The sequence below is a fragment of the Montipora foliosa genome, chromosome 11 (genome assembly GCF_036669935.1).
Source record: "Montipora foliosa isolate CH-2021 chromosome 11, ASM3666993v2, whole genome shotgun sequence".
NCBI lineage: Eukaryota > Metazoa > Cnidaria > Anthozoa > Scleractinia > Acroporidae > Montipora > Montipora foliosa.
Genome location: NC_090879.1, coordinates 1,750,331 through 1,765,801, shown reverse-complemented (window position 1 = coordinate 1,765,801; position 15,471 = coordinate 1,750,331). Strand labels below are relative to the sequence as shown.

Here is a 15,471-nt window from a genome sequence, read left to right as displayed (position 1 = left end):
TACTATTTTTTCGGGAAAACTACAGGCTCATAAACTCGCCTCAGATTTCGCGCGGGCAACAGAATGGAAACTTGCCCCGTGTTCCCTCTTTTGTCGAAACAAACCTGATAGTATTTTTCCTTTAAACCAATAAGACGAGCAACGTTTTAAGCAAAAAAAGAAATACAACAACCGATTTCCTCGGAAAAAGAGAAGACGTTTTTTCGAACTTACCGGCTCCTTCTTCAAGTTGCAAATCTTCGCCACGTGAGCACCATAGAGCTCCTCTCCCCTCCCCGACCAGGTGACACGGTGGTCGACTGAGCTGTCACGCAAAATGTGCTCAAATCAAGAGAATGGACCCACTTCATATTAGAACACCATTACTGGAAAGTCACCCTATGACCAAACTGTCTGAGTTTCCCGTTTATTTAAAACTTGAAAATGTACAGCCAGTGTCATCATTTAAGATTCGAGGAGTTGGGAATCTCTGCCAAAAGGTTCGTCATATGTTTCCGTTAACTTAAAATAATATTACCTGATATTACTTATGCCCTTTTTCTCCCCTGGTACTCGGGACTGTTTGCCTCTATCGCCAAAAAATAGCGATAATTAATAATAATAATAAAAATAATGTGGATGGAGTTTGACCTTCAAATTATAATAATAATAATAATTATTATTATTATTCTTAGTTGTTGTTGGTGGTGCGACCGTTATTGTTATTAACATATTAATTATTCTTTTTTCTACTATAACCCAGGGCCTGAGCAATTATTGATGGGATCAATGATCGATGTAATCAATGCCAATTAATCGATCGATATTGATAATCAGTGGACAATTATCACACAATTTTTTGTAATTATCGATTGTCATCGATAATCAATGTCATCAATAAGAGTCGATCAATAATTACATAACATTGATTTTCATTGATTACCAGTAGGAATGTCAATCAAAGACACTGGATGAAGTTCGCCACTACTTTTGTGTGATTATGGTCAGCCAATTGATGCCAATTTAGTTAAACACAATCGATTGCCATCGATTGTTTGATTGATTTTCGGATCATCAATTTCCATCAATTGGTCAGGCCCTGTATAACCCAAAACTACTCACCATGGGAGGGAAGGGACTGTTAAATAAAATAATTAAATTAGGGTGATCTAGTTTTTTTTTTTCATCTCTGCTTCAATAATCACCCCAATTGACAAAACCAACTTTCTTTATGATATATTATTGATTGTTATATGTCACAACATGAATGCAATGTGTAGCAATAATCTTTTTAGTGTTTCATTAACATTTCAGGCCATGGAAAAGGGCTGCAATCACATGGTGTGTTCATCAGGTACAGTACATAAACACCCTCATATAAGAACCTAAAATTTAAGAACCTGTTAGGCTAAAGATTTTATTCAAATAGACCACCCTTACATAAGAACCAGGTTCTTATTTTTGAAAATGACTATGCAATTTCAGGCTACTGGAACAAATTGTACTTTAAACTGCACAGAATCTTACTTATTTTTCATGGTTATGAAATATTAAGGTATCAGCATCCTCATCAGAGGAAATCAGTCATACCATATCGTAGAGTAGATATCTTTTGTGGAAATAATAACCAAAAAACTCGAAAACTCAGAAAACAAATCAAGGCCTATAACTGGGGTTAGCCAAATTGAGGGTTTTGGGGTACTTAATTCGTTTCCGAGTTTTTTTTATGATTTACCTTGGAAAATGGCTAAAAAGCCTTTGTTACCTTCAATTTCGTAAAGATTCGAAGTTCGAGGCATTATTTTGCATGTTGGGGCCTGGTACGAGTCGTCGCCAATAGGTGTAACACAAACACGCCCTTTGTCTAGTGTTCAGAAATATAATATTGCACACAAAGCAAAGTGTAAGAAGCTAGTCGTAGCATACAGGAATATTAATAATTATTGATCATTAGCTGTGTCCTTTCAACTTTTAACGTGGTGCACCAATAGTGCAGAAGAAATCATTTTTTTTACTTGCCCCAACTAATGTTGATCAAGGTTCATAATTACTGTTCCCTTATGTTCAAAATGGCTTTAGGGCAGCAAAAATGTGTTTTTTTAATCCTGAAACCTTGAAAAACAAGCTTAAAATTGCTCAGAAAAAAATTCCATAATTTACAATATTTATCGCATAATTGGCCTTTCTAATCGCATAATCTGCCCACCAAATTTCTCACAATTTGCATTTTTTCATCACACCCTATCAGAAGGCCTGTACTTAGTATTTTACTCTGTCTAATAACGTCAGGCGATTTGACTCATCAATGGGGAACCCCTGGGAGTCCATGGGTTAAGTAAATGTTGGTTGTTGTATGTTTGGCTACAGGTGGCAATGCTGGTCTTGCAGCTGCTTATGCAGCAAGGAAGCTTGATGTCTCCTGCACTGTAGTGGTACCTGGTACAACACCACAGTTTATGGTGGACAGGCTTCGCGAGGAGGGAGCAACAGTTAAGATTTGTGGAAATGTAAGCAGCAGATAATCAATCCTTTAAACTCTGGAATTGTCTGGCCTGGTGTTAGTCACAGTAAAAATAATCTATACATGACCATTGGGAGATTTAAACGTTTTGCATTGTTTTAAGGAATTTATGTTAAACCCTAGCACGTGAGCAACAGTTTCGTTTCTTTCTTCTAGTCTCTGTGTTTCATTTTTCAAGATAGTAGACTGGCCTTGGGTAAAGATCAGACTCGCCAACATGGTAGATTTCAGAAAAGTTAATTCACCGTAGCCAATTTTTGTCTTAAGACTATTTAGAACACTTGTGTGAAAACTTGTTATCATAATGTATCAGTCCTTCCACTGGTAGCTTATGCCATCTTTTTGCCTTGTTGCGCAGTCTTGGGATGATGCTGATGCCCTAGCACTGGAGCTTGCCAAACAGCCAGGTAATTGACGCAATATTAGGTTATGACCATTGCCATTGAGATTGAGTTGATGACAGGAACCAATTCCACATTAGTTAGCCACCAATATTACTTGCTCTTGATTATTTATTGTTTTGACCTTCTGTGGTAGGTGTGTGGTCTTTCTTGTTATTTCCTGTTTGGCCCAAAACTTTAACAGCTTGCAGTTTAATTATTAATAAATGTTCATGTGTATTTAGGACTTTAGGCAGAGTTTGCATCATAGTGTTTCAGCACACCTGTGATGTATTCACAGTCAATGAAACAAACTATCAAGATGGCGGAACCAAGAGTTTTATAAAACACAAAAACCTTGTGTACCTCCGTATATGGTGGATCGCATGACCCACAATGTACAGGGCAGCCAAGGAAAAACCTAATTAAACACACCCTCCACTTGTGTGTCCTGGTTTTTTTTTTCAGACTCTCCAGTGAGAGGTCTTTTCTGAGGAGTATTTCTCCAGCACCTAAAAAACCAACAGACACACTGTTTCAGTCAGTCATATTCTGACTTAATTCAGCATCTATATAATGGCACATAATAATATTAAAGTGCACCTAACCCCAAAATATTTTTTTCGAAAACTGAATCTTTTGCAACTGTTTGAAATGCATTGCGGCCATTTTTTCATTTTTCTAACAAATCCTGCCATTTTATAGGCTTCGAAAGTTGCGAAAATCCAAGCATCTTTTGTTCACGACCGAGTCAGAGGGGGAGTGGGTCTATTCCTGATCTGATGTCACAAACTGAGTTAAATTGCATTGACTCTTTGTAAAAATCCATGCAAAGTAGATTGTGACGTCAAATCAGGAATAGGCCCACTCCCCTTCTGACTCGGTCGTGAACAAAAGATGCTTGGATTTTTGCAACTTTCGAACCCTGTAAAATGGCAGGATTTGTTAGAAAAATGAAAAAATGGCCGCAATGCATTTCGAACAGTTGCAAAGATTCATTTTAGCGAAAGAAATATTTTGGGGTTAGGTGCACTTTAAGTAAACTATGATGTAATGATAATTTAAGATTTGCCATCGTATTCCATTCTTGTTCATTACATTATTTTATTTTTATTGGTTTAGCATCAACCTTCCTTCCAACAACTCAGCCCTTTTAATTTATGCAATGTTCTCAGCCAGTGGTGACTTGAAAATGAAATCGTATTTTATGGTGGCAAAAACTTGCTGTGTTCTTACTCCTCATAATAAAAAAAAACATTTTGTTTAATCATGTGCAATCTTAATTTAATTTAAACCACTCCTCTGTTGTTGCTAAGCGTTTTGAGGCAAACATTCATTGGGAGTATTTATTGATTTGAACTACAGAAGATGGAGTGAAGTTACAAATCCTATAAAAATTATAACTTCTATGTTTATACAGTACTCAATCACATGTGATTGATTAGAATATAGATGTCTGAGTCAACAAGTATATTTCATCAAGAGCACAACTTTTACAATCTGTGCTTTTTAATTTGTACAGGGTATGCCTACATCCCACCCTTTAATCATCCTGATATCTGGTAGGTCTTTTATGTCCTCTCAAAAAGGTTGGGTTGAATGAAAACAACTTTTAATTTATTGGCATTTCATTGATATTCACAGTCATCTTTCTCAATGAATGATGTAATTTCAACTGATTCCAATAAAAACTGTCCAGTGATTGGCTAATTGTCATATCTTGTTATCTCGATCAGAAATGCCTCTGATTTTTCCTGAAAATTTCCGAATGATTAATTGGCGTGCTGGATGTTATTGTGACATTTCAAAATCGCACAAAACAGACGCTCAGAATGCTGGATGCTATTGTCACGTTTGCTATTGTGATGCGCAGATTTGGAACCACCACCCAACCTCTTTTCTAGATTTCTCACACTTAGAACATGCACTGGCCACCCACAAACACACATAACACCTGGGCAACCATTCAATTAGGAAGCGTCTCCTTTGCCAACGCAACTGATATTACTTATATCACCAGATAATATATAATACTAAAACATTGGATGGCATTGAATGCATGCTCTGATTGGCTACTCAAACTGCAAATATCCTTTGAAATTTACCTCTGAGCAACTTGTGCAGGATTTTGCACCCCAAATATTGTAATCTTTGAAGGAATAAATGAGTTAAAATCATCTTTTTGTGCCATATTATCTCACTGTTTTAGTATAATAACTGTTCACATCTTCTGCTTCGCTGCTCGATACATATCCACCACTAGCCAACTCCACTTCGGTGAATAGTTGTTAATTACTATTCATCTATTTTGGGCATATCAGCAATGCAAACTTGCAGTTGAGAATCTCCCAGTTGACTTGAAAGTGCCCTGTTGGAACCTTGATTTTTGAATGCTTCTTTGCAAGTTCCTAACTTCTCTCCAATCCTCAGTCCAAAATTAATTTTTTTTTTCATAATGTTGGTTTTTTTTCCTGTGAAGTAAATACCAGTATTTCCATGGTTAATGATACCTGCGCTATAAAGATTGTGGACCCTTTTTTTTTTTCAGGGAGGGTGTAGCAACTGTCATTCAAGAGTCAGCAGAACAGCTTCCTGAGAAACCAAGTGCTGTGGTAGTGTCTGTCGGGGGAGGGGGCCTCTTGTCTGGTGTTCTACAAGGCATGCATGACGTAGGGTGGGATGATGTCCCACTCATTGCCATGGAAACTTATGGAGCACATAGTTTTGATGCAGCAGTTCAGGCAGGAGAGCTAGTTACATTAGACAAAATTACAAGGTAAGAGTCTAAACTTTGAGTCATGACAAACATATGCTTTAAGTTAATGTATAGCTTAATAAATTTATGGTAAAATTTAATTTCAAATCTTTTCAGCCCCTTGATAATGTAGTGGTAATGCAAGAGATTCATTCCACATGCTTTCAAGTGAGCAACTCATTTCTTTTCTAATTCCTCCCCCACAATGTGCCCATGCCTGATTGGTTAAAGGTCATTTTCAGTCATTTTCTTGTATACTATTATTGCAAGAAAATTAACTAGGATTATCATACAGGGATGTTGCCAAGTGCCATGATGGGAAGCCAGCACTTTGTCTTCTTAGAGTGACAGTTGCAGATTTTGCTCTTTCTAATGCAAGACTTGTCGATGCTTTACTTAATGCTTTACTTGTCAGTGGGTAACCCATAGGGGCGAATATGTCTAAAGAGCTGATGCTTTGAGCCTTCCAGCAAATTTAAATGGGCACATGATTCTGACATCTGTGGACATTGTCTCATGAAACATGTTGTCTCACAAGAAACTGCACAAAACAGTCGTGAAGGGCAGATTGCCACTACGGGACTAAGTTAAGGTGGCTTTCTACACTTTTCCAAAGAGAAGGATCAAGATTTTGAAAGCAACAGGATGTCTCTTCTGAAGTGTTAGTCACTACAATTGATGTCAATTTTACCCAACAAATGAATGCAAATCACGGGAAAATGCTAAATATAGTGACTGAACTCCTGGAAGGGGACTGGAAACCAGACATTTCAAAGGCCTTTTTCTCAAAAACTAGCCATACAACCCCACCTTAAAATTTCAGGATTTCCTTAGCAACAAAAAATAATCGTGTAAGAAATAAATAGTTAAATCTGTCGGACAGGTTTTTCGAAAATGGTAAAAACGTTGATTTCGTCTATTTTGATAATAACTGAAAAAATGTCTTCATGATAGATCATTTTTATAAAAAGTTGATGCTTTCATCTTCATACTTTTTACTAATTCCCAAAATTTTAACACTGATTGTACGGCTAGGTTTTAAAAAAAAAACCATTGTACTGTCTTAAGACTAGTTTCCATTCCACCCTCCAGGAACTTGGTCACTATGTTAAGCATTTTTCCCTGATTTGTATTTATTTGGCTTGTCTTTCATGTACCTGATCCGAAACAAAACAAAAAGAACAAAACAAAAGAACAAAGCGAACTAACAAAACCAAATTAGTAAAACCCAATCGGAACAACAATGGTTCTTTTGTTCTCCGCCATTTTTGTGCGGTATATGAAAGTCTACCCATTTATTTGTTAGGTAAAATACATTTTACATCAATTGCAGTGACTACCACTTCAGAAGAGACATCCTGTTGCTTTAATTTCACAGATTTCAAAATGTTGATCTTTTTCTTTGGAAAACTGTGGTAAAACACCTTTAGCTCTCAGAGCCTGCTGATTTCTTTTCGATAGTGTTGCCAAGTGTCTTGGTGCAAGGACAGTGGCTTCTAAAGCACTTGAATGGACACACAATCACAAGATAATTAACCATGTATGTAGCGACCAAGAAGCTGTTTTGGCTTGTGAACGATTTGCAGGTAAATGAATGAATTATTTAATCAACTTTCTTTTTTTTTTGCCACAACATTATTTTAAGTAAAATTGGTATTGTAAAAGAAGTAAGAAACAAAATTTGACAGAGGCGCGCAAGGAACCTTGTATGGAAACCACGGCGTGGTTAATAGACTGTGAGCTCCCCCAATGATAGATGGTTCTTTCTAGGTTTGGATGGAACATTTAAGGTAATTCCCTTGAAATTGTTCTACTATCAAACTTCTTTGGAAACATGGCGTAATTAACTTTCATGATGTTAACATAAAAAATGCAATAAAGAAATGGGGTCACTGTGCTTGTTTACGCGTCAGCAGGCTCTTAATTGAAATGGGGTATTTTTACTGGTTGCGCGTTAAAAATTCGAATCACGTTCATACAGAATTAGTCTTGGTTACTTGAAAGACACAAAATTTTATTTTGAAAATAAAGCTTCTTTTATTCACATAAGCAGTATTGCTTCATTTACACCGTTTTTTATTGCCTGGTTGTAGGAATAGTGCACTTTTTGCGACAGTTCGGTGGTTAGCTTGAAGTCATCGCCTTGGCCAAAATACACTCAGTACGGAACTGTTTTCCAAAAAATTCATGTTCTACTACCAAACTTTTTTTCATCTTCAAATATGTTCTTTATTAGACTGTTCTTAGCAAATACCTGAAAAAAAAAATCGGGGGTCACCGTGCTCGTTTGAGAGAAAAGGAGCATTTATTTCGCTATTGGGCTTAGGTTGAGGGAAATCTCTTACATTTTGTACGTGCACGTGCTCGTGTGCGCGCGCTAATGACGCGAAAATCGTGCGCAGTAGGGATGCGCAATGCAATACTAAGGAATTACCTTAAGCGACACTGGAATGCAATTCACTCATTACCAACGTGGAATCACACTTTGGTCACATCTCTCTCAACATTGATTAAGTGGACAGATATGACGAACCATATGGTGATTCATGATCGCAATCTGCAATACGCATATCGGTAATTAGCCTATTCTCAGCTAAGCTTTTCTTCCGGTCGGATGACTCTCGGTATTAAAGCTATCGCTTGGATCATTTTGAGATAACAATGGCTTCTGTTTAAAGGAAGTTGCACTATCCATCACAGGAGAATATCTCAACTAACTTATGCTCCAATGCAAGAGACTACTTATGTCAGGGGTGATTTTGGACAGTTTTCAGAACTTTCAGGTTTCTTCAAACTTTGCAAGTAAATTTGCACAGTCCACTGTGACTGTGATGGTCATTTCAGCATTAAAATTCACATAGGCTAACAAATACTGAAATCCCTGCACAAATTGAAACTATCGGATAGTGACTTAAGTGGATAAAGCGGCTAGCCAACGTTTGAACAACTGAGGCCAGAATTGCGCTCTATAATGACCGCTGCTTCAAAATCAGAATACGCGCTGCTATTTGCTTAGCCTGCGAACGCAGACGTATTTCCGGCGGTCGTTTCTCTCCCCCGAAAAGAGAGAACGACCGCCGGAAATACGTCTGCCTTCGCAGGCTACTATTTGCTCGTCCGTGTTATTACTCTATAAAAGCGGACTTACTCTACTCTTAATAAGTTGTGTTCTGCATCGCATTTTCTCTCCATGTTTTGTTTTACCGGTGTTTTCCTTTTAGTATTCACACCTGAGGTGAACACAAAAACCAACAAGAAACTCTTAATTTTGAAGCTCACTTATCATGCAAAGTCCGGTTCACATTTCATGTGGTCCCTAGCTCGCGCCCAGACCCTCAGCAGGCAACACCACATGTAGTACTAAAAAGAGGCTCCTTTCGTTTCAGACGATCATCGCATGTTGGTGGAGCCAGCATGCGGAGCTTCATTAGCGTGTGTGTATGAACGACTTTTTCGCCTGTGGCAAGAGCAAGGAAAGCTGGCGGAAATGAAGTCGGTTCTTGTCATTGTCTGCGGTGGAAACATAGTGTCTTTGAAGGCTTTGAAAGAATGGAAGGAAAAACTTGGACTGTTTTCATAAACATGCGAGAATTTGAATACATCTATCAGGAATCCGAATAGATGAATTGGCGTGAGTGAGTGCTCTTTAAAGATGGGCGAAATGTACCCGAGTGTAGCCGAACTTTTTTGAGGACAATTTTAAAGTTGGGGTTTGGTCTACTTATTAAGGTTCTCAGTTCTGAATGCCTTAACAATACTGTAATGTACTTCAGTCGTTTAACGACTACAATGAATCAATGAATGTAGATAGGGTAAATGTCTTCGCAAAACTGTATTTAATGTCATTCTGTCTTGTGCTCTGAGGAGTTGGCAAAGGGAAACGATTTTAGCCCAAGGTATCAGTCTGTTTACTGTACAGAGAGGGAAATGTTTGTGAATAAAACTGTTATTTAGGTCCATTCCCGACGAGAATAGCCCGCATGACTCTTTTGCCCTTCTTGTGCGATACTGTGACGAGAAATGGCGCAACGTTCCATTTGGTTATTGTACATTTTCTTTAATTAAAAAGAATGTATCGACGACAAAAGAGGGGCTTTTTCCTATGCAGAGAGCTTCGTCTTTCGGTTCAAAGTCAAAACTAGTCCTCTCTTTCGTAGGTTTTGTTAACAGCAAACTAATTTCTTGCCGGTTTGCTAACGCTGTTATGTTTACGGAATAACTAACTGGCGCATCGGGAAAAAACCAGTAAAATGCTCTGTGGTCCCATCTGCATTGCGAGCTCTCGCAATAAATTAGATTAGACCGCGTGGTTTCTATCTTTCTGACCTCCGGTCCTCAATGTGTCTCATTGCCTACTGCCGAGACTTATCAAGGTTCGCCCCACCCTCCTCCACTGGTGTTGGTTGACACCTCCTCTTTTCCCTCCACCTATCCTCGCTGTCTACCTCTTACCACAACAATCCGCGGATCTTCTTCCCAGAACTTAGTTTCGCGTTGGGTTGATGGTTAGACAGTGAGGATATAGTACTTAGAGCATGCAATTTAACTCTGGTACTATTTCCTTGCTATTTCCGCTATCCCGTTTTTTGTTTTCTCCGGTAAATGGACCGACTTGAATACCGGCATTGCGCATCTGGAACCACAAGACAAAAAGGAGACTCGGTGTTTTGGTCACGAACGATAATTTAATATCAAACTGAACAATGTTCCCCACAAAGATCTTCAGGTCATTGCTAGATAAATTTCATTTCAAATGTAGCCCGTCCGTGCCCTATTAAAAGTAAGCACAAGTCGGTGATCTTTACATCCTGAACGCCAAGTGTAACTTTATTTCCTGAAAATAAGCACACAAAGGTCAGTTACAATACTGCTGCTGCCATAATTAAACCAAACTAGGTTTAATAGCGATGTCTTGTTCCGGGCACAGCCCAAAATCGTCCATCCGGAAATTAGAAACCAGTGAAAGACATCTCACTGTTAAAAAGTTAACTAGTCACTAGTAACTGATCACACATGAGTTAAGTTCGACTTGTAGAGCTCCAATTAGAAAAACGAAGAGTAAATGGAATGCGAGCTTCCAATTGCGCGTGCACTCATCTCCAGACGAGCTCGTCTTCATTTGGATTCGCATGAGATCAATTAAGGTGAAGTTCTCCAGGTCCCGAATGCCATCCCTTGATACCCGAGTGTCTGATTTCTACAGACGACATTATTACTATACGTTCCCCTTTGTCGAACGAAATAATCTACTTGGAGTCTCTAGGTTACACTACCAAGCAGAAAAGCACTACTTATTGAGGTGCCTACAGATCAAATCAAACGTTGGTTTTTGATCAAAGGAGAAAACCGGAGTACCTGGAGAAGTAACTCAACCTACATATGGCGTCGGGTCAGGGAATGGAGTTAAAGTAAATAAGGAACTTATTCCTCGCTACAATTGTATGATTTTCGCTATCCTATTTTCGGTTAACAATGTAAAGATAAGTAGGAGGATGGATTAAACAATGCCTAATTAAAGATATTTACTCACGATAAAAAGCGGCAAACTCCATAGGAAATCAAAACACCAGAAGCCACTGCAACACAAGCTCTCCTATAACCAAAAAAACAAAAAGCATATTGCCAAAGCACCACTCAAAATACGCCCCTCGTTGTGTTATGAGGTTCGAACAACTTCAACAGCAAAGAAAAAGTCTGTGTGTGGCGACTCACCCTTCTGTGGACTCCGGACAAATTTTTTCTGCCATTTCCTTGAGCCTAGTGAAACTGTCAGCGGTGTTTAAGGTCCTCACATGCGGGAGTTCCTCGGCCACGAGCGCATTAAACATGCCTTGCTTTGTATCCATCATTGGATTTCTCTCCATGGCAGCAGGTGGTGCGCATTTCTCCGGCCTTTTGACCTTAACCGCGGCTAACTGTTCTGCGATTTTATGTACACTTCTGGAGCGTGTAAAAGTTGAGGAGACACCATCGTTTGGTTCAACTTCTGGGACGAAATACTCCTCGTTATCTTCACTATCACTATCACACATAATATCTTCTGCTTGATTTGTATTTTCTTCTTCTTGTTGCATAGTGTGTCCCATTTTCTGCTGCGTCGTGTGCTTATTTTCTGACTATTTCACAGGGGAAAGAAAGAAACAAATTAAATCGCCTACTCTCTGCTTAGCGTTACTGCAAAGTGTATTGCACCAAGGGAAAGTAGCGATTCATGTCTACATAATTTGAGAAAGAGTTCTTCAACCCGCCGAGTTTGATACAACAGACAACACAACATTTAGATGACCACACTTAAAGTGCCCCTGTGACCAAAACATCAATCCTTATTTTTCTTTGGATTTCAAAACTATGTGTACTAGACACTAAGCGACCAAAGTTTTAAGCCTTGATTTTAAAAAGACACCTGTCATGTTAACTGGAATTTTCCTATTTAATGGTCCGCCATTACTAACTTTAAGATCTTGATAGAGCTGGATCGAGGAGAAAATGACTTCAAAAGACTCACTAGTTTAAGAATGCTATGCGTCTGTACGCTGCGGAATTAATATGCAGCACGGGCTTTCAGGCAGTGATTGTTTTTATCACAGGGGCACTAATTTAATGCATATGTAAGGGTTCAACCGCATGGTAGAAAGTTATCATAACGTAAAGCATTACAAACAGTACTGCGGAAGATTAGAAATTGCGAAATTGGCTCACCTGCGAGACGAGCGGTTCATTCATTGCCAACATAACCCACAAGAATGGTATCAGGGACAATGTAATTAGGAGGCCACATAAAATTGGGTAACCAATTTCGTAGGGCGATTGCCTCTTCCACTCTAAGAGATAAAAAGACTCGTGGATAAAAGGGACACAGAAATAAAGATACCCAAACAAATTAAGTCTCTTCTTACATTCTTTTTTACTTAAATCGATCGCTCCATTTAGGGGCGTTTGAGGGGAAGTGAAAGATGATAGAAAGAATCCCGACAAATTTTAACATCCCTGAATTGGCGGGAAGCAGATTAGTTACGTAATCATAAGCGCAGCCGAGACGTTTAACGGGGACTGCTCAAATAAATTCCAGGCCAGGGTTGCTCGAAGATGGCTATCGCTAACCATCGATAAATACCAAGGAAATCTTTAGGGTTTTGTACCTCTTGACCAACGGTTAGCCCTAACCAGGCTTCGATGAGTTTTTAAATTCTTAAAACTGTTCCTGTTAATTTTGTGTAAGTTAAAGGGAACCTCCACTAAAACAGGAATATATCTTTAAAATAGTTAACATAACGCTCACAATCAAAATTGTTCGAACGTTTTCCAACGGGAGCGTTTGTATCCGAAATAAATAAATTTTAAAAACGGTTGTTTTGCTTTTCAAATTTCCCGGGCGCCGCATCTTGAATAATTGTGACGTGTCATGGTTGCCCTATTGTTTTAAAACAAAAGCTCTTTGTGCAAATACAAAAGAGCAACCATAACACGTCACAATTATTCAAGATGGCGGCGCCCAGGAAATTTGAAAACCAAAACGAGCGTTTTTGAAATTCATTTATTTCGGATACAAAGGATTCCATTGGAAAACGTATGAACAATTTTGATTGTAAACATTATGTTAAATATTTTGAAGTTGTATCCTTATTTTAGTGGAGGTTTCCTTTAAGTAAGGAGGAAATTGATGTTTGTCTCCCTTCGGACTTAGGGGGTTAAAAATTGTCAGAGACTGAATTGGGCATACACCGGAAGAAGAAGTTGATGAGACCAGGAAGATACCTTCTGAAATCCAGTGCAGTGCTGCAGCAAAGTTGAAAACTGAAACGGTCAATAAAATAAATGAAAATTAAATAAATTGAAGTTATTAAGGGGAACAGCTGACAAGCAGTTAATTTGACGTCTAGAAAAAGATAATATTAACTAGAATTGACAATAACCAATGCACAAAAAGCAAAAAGCGTCTTGGAATTTTAACCGGGAACATTTTTTTCTTTACTTCTCTTACGCCCAGAATAGAAAACTGTGGTTACTGAAAGTTGACTGACACGTGACGAAACGGGCCAGTTAAATAATTCCTTATGCTTTGGGATGAATCACTTTGCTCAAGTGGTCTTGCCTGTATGACACAAGGCGATGCAAACACAAATTCAGATGCTGAACCCTTTGTAAAACGGCGCAAATAAATTCATGTTAAATAATGCGACGCAAAAGCAAGAGCAAGGTAACAACTGTTGTCGGTTAAATCCGGGCTCAGATTTAATCCGTTTTTACCTACAACAGGTCAAATTCGTGATCCTTATTTTACCTAGAGGTTGAATATGCACTGTACCTATTGTAGTTTAAACCAGCTATCAACCCCCCAAAAAGGTACCTTCTCTCCAGCTCTGTCTTACACATCTCTTTAGTGTTTCTTACGGTACTAGTTTTTGTATTCCGACACTTATCCATTCAGTCTCAACATTACACCATCGTAAAGGAAAAAGAACTGTACTATGCACTTATTGGTACTCGAACTCGCACCTCCAGATCCATAACCCTGTGTCTTCACCACTACACTCCAACGACGAACATTCTCTACCCAATACAGTTCTTTGTAGCATAAGTCAATTGATATCCATGTGTAATGATCAAAACTAATCCTAACCTGACCCTAATGTTTAATTCAGGCTCCAAATAAAGTTTCTTGCGTATGCAGCCTAGGTAAATTGAGGATCATCAATTTAACCTGAGAGCGGATTTTACCGGCAACAACTATACCAGTGCTGTGCCATTTCGATATTTATCGAAACCGGCAAAATGGCGTCAGTGCCACCTGCCATTTTTGAAGAATGATTCCAACTTCGCCTGCGTACTTTACCTTACTTGCGTTTGCGTTCTTCAAGTGAACGTCGCTTGCGTTTCGTATTTGCGTTGCACTTGTGGACCAGGCTGCCCTTGCGGTGCAGATTTCACTTTCTCGCGGTGCTATCCTCAGAGCGATTTCTTAGGAAGAGGTTGCCTCAACCCTTCTTCACTGGTATTAGTTGACACCTCCGTTCTATCCTCGCGGTCTACCCCTAACCGCAGCAGTAGTTGCATCCAGAAGAACGCCGCATTATATCAATTCAAAATGATCACTGACAGAACACCGTAGAAACGCACGATGCTGTATGTTTGGATTCTCCACTCAGTTTGGTATTTTCGGACGAAGGGAGGTTGAACGCTTGTGGTAGCAAGCTCTAACTGGCATAACCATAAACGTTATAAAAAATAAATCTCTAACCTGTATCGCTTGGACATGTGTAATGCACCGGGAAATCATCGGGCTCTTCCTCAGCAACGTAGGAATCCGTAAAGAGAGTAAATAATAAATAATTCACGAAAATCACTTTAAACAGCCTCGACATCTTAATTTGCCGACAATTGTTACTTTCAATTAATTTGGGTGAAAACTAAGTACACATTGAATGACCTTCATCTTACACGAATCAAGAATGAAGGACTTTTAATATAACTTTTGCTCAAATGACGTCATAAAGGGTCCGTTTGATGACGCTGCTTTTAGGCAACGTTTTTCATCAGAACCATTAGTCTTAGGACTTCTGTAATTTATGTAATTTCAACAATTATCAACAGCAAAGCTCCTCCGGTATAAACCTCGGACACTGATGGCTTGTTTGGCCATCAAATGGAGTCCCACTTCTATTGTACTGCACAGCCTCAGTGCAAATAGTTCTTCGATCGACGCGACAAGATTTGAAAAAAATTGCATCACCGGCGCGAGCAAAATATCGCTCGTGTAGCCGCGACTTAAGCACGCCCGTTTTTGAGACCCGAACGGCAATTTCGCGTGCCAGGACAGTGGTGTCTCCCAGATTTTT

The 15,471-nt window shown here is 38.9% G+C and overlaps 2 protein-coding genes across 3 annotated transcripts; one reads left to right on the top strand and one right to left on the bottom strand.

The window, feature by feature from the left end:
- Positions 1–110: 110 nt before the first annotated feature.
- Positions 111–13,448, top strand: LOC137976026 (L-serine dehydratase/L-threonine deaminase-like). 2 transcript variants are annotated; one of them, XM_068823276.1, is made up of 8 exons: positions 111–479; positions 1,294–1,333; positions 2,347–2,486; positions 2,859–2,907; positions 4,403–4,442; positions 5,429–5,656; positions 7,097–7,221; positions 13,320–13,448. In XM_068823276.1, the coding sequence occupies exons 1-8, from the start codon at positions 336–338 to the stop codon at positions 13,325–13,327; spliced, it is 774 nt and encodes a 257-aa protein (XP_068679377.1). In that variant the 5' UTR covers positions 111–335; the 3' UTR covers positions 13,328–13,448. The 2 variants fall into 2 exon arrangements, with proteins under 2 accessions (XP_068679377.1, XP_068679376.1); XM_068823275.1 differs by lacking the exon at positions 13,320–13,448 and adding an exon at positions 9,022–9,705 and having other exon boundaries at positions 117–479.
- Positions 10,301–15,012, bottom strand: LOC137976027 (uncharacterized). The gene is made up of 6 exons (XM_068823277.1): positions 14,874–15,012; positions 13,391–13,429; positions 12,335–12,456; positions 11,348–11,751; positions 11,166–11,228; positions 10,301–10,469 (listed from the first exon to the last, which is right to left on the bottom strand). Exons 1-6 carry the CDS (start codon positions 14,995–14,997, stop codon positions 10,463–10,465), a joined length of 759 nt encoding a protein of 252 aa, XP_068679378.1. The 5' UTR covers positions 14,998–15,012; the 3' UTR covers positions 10,301–10,462.
- Between the last annotated feature and the right edge of the window lie 459 nt (positions 15,013–15,471).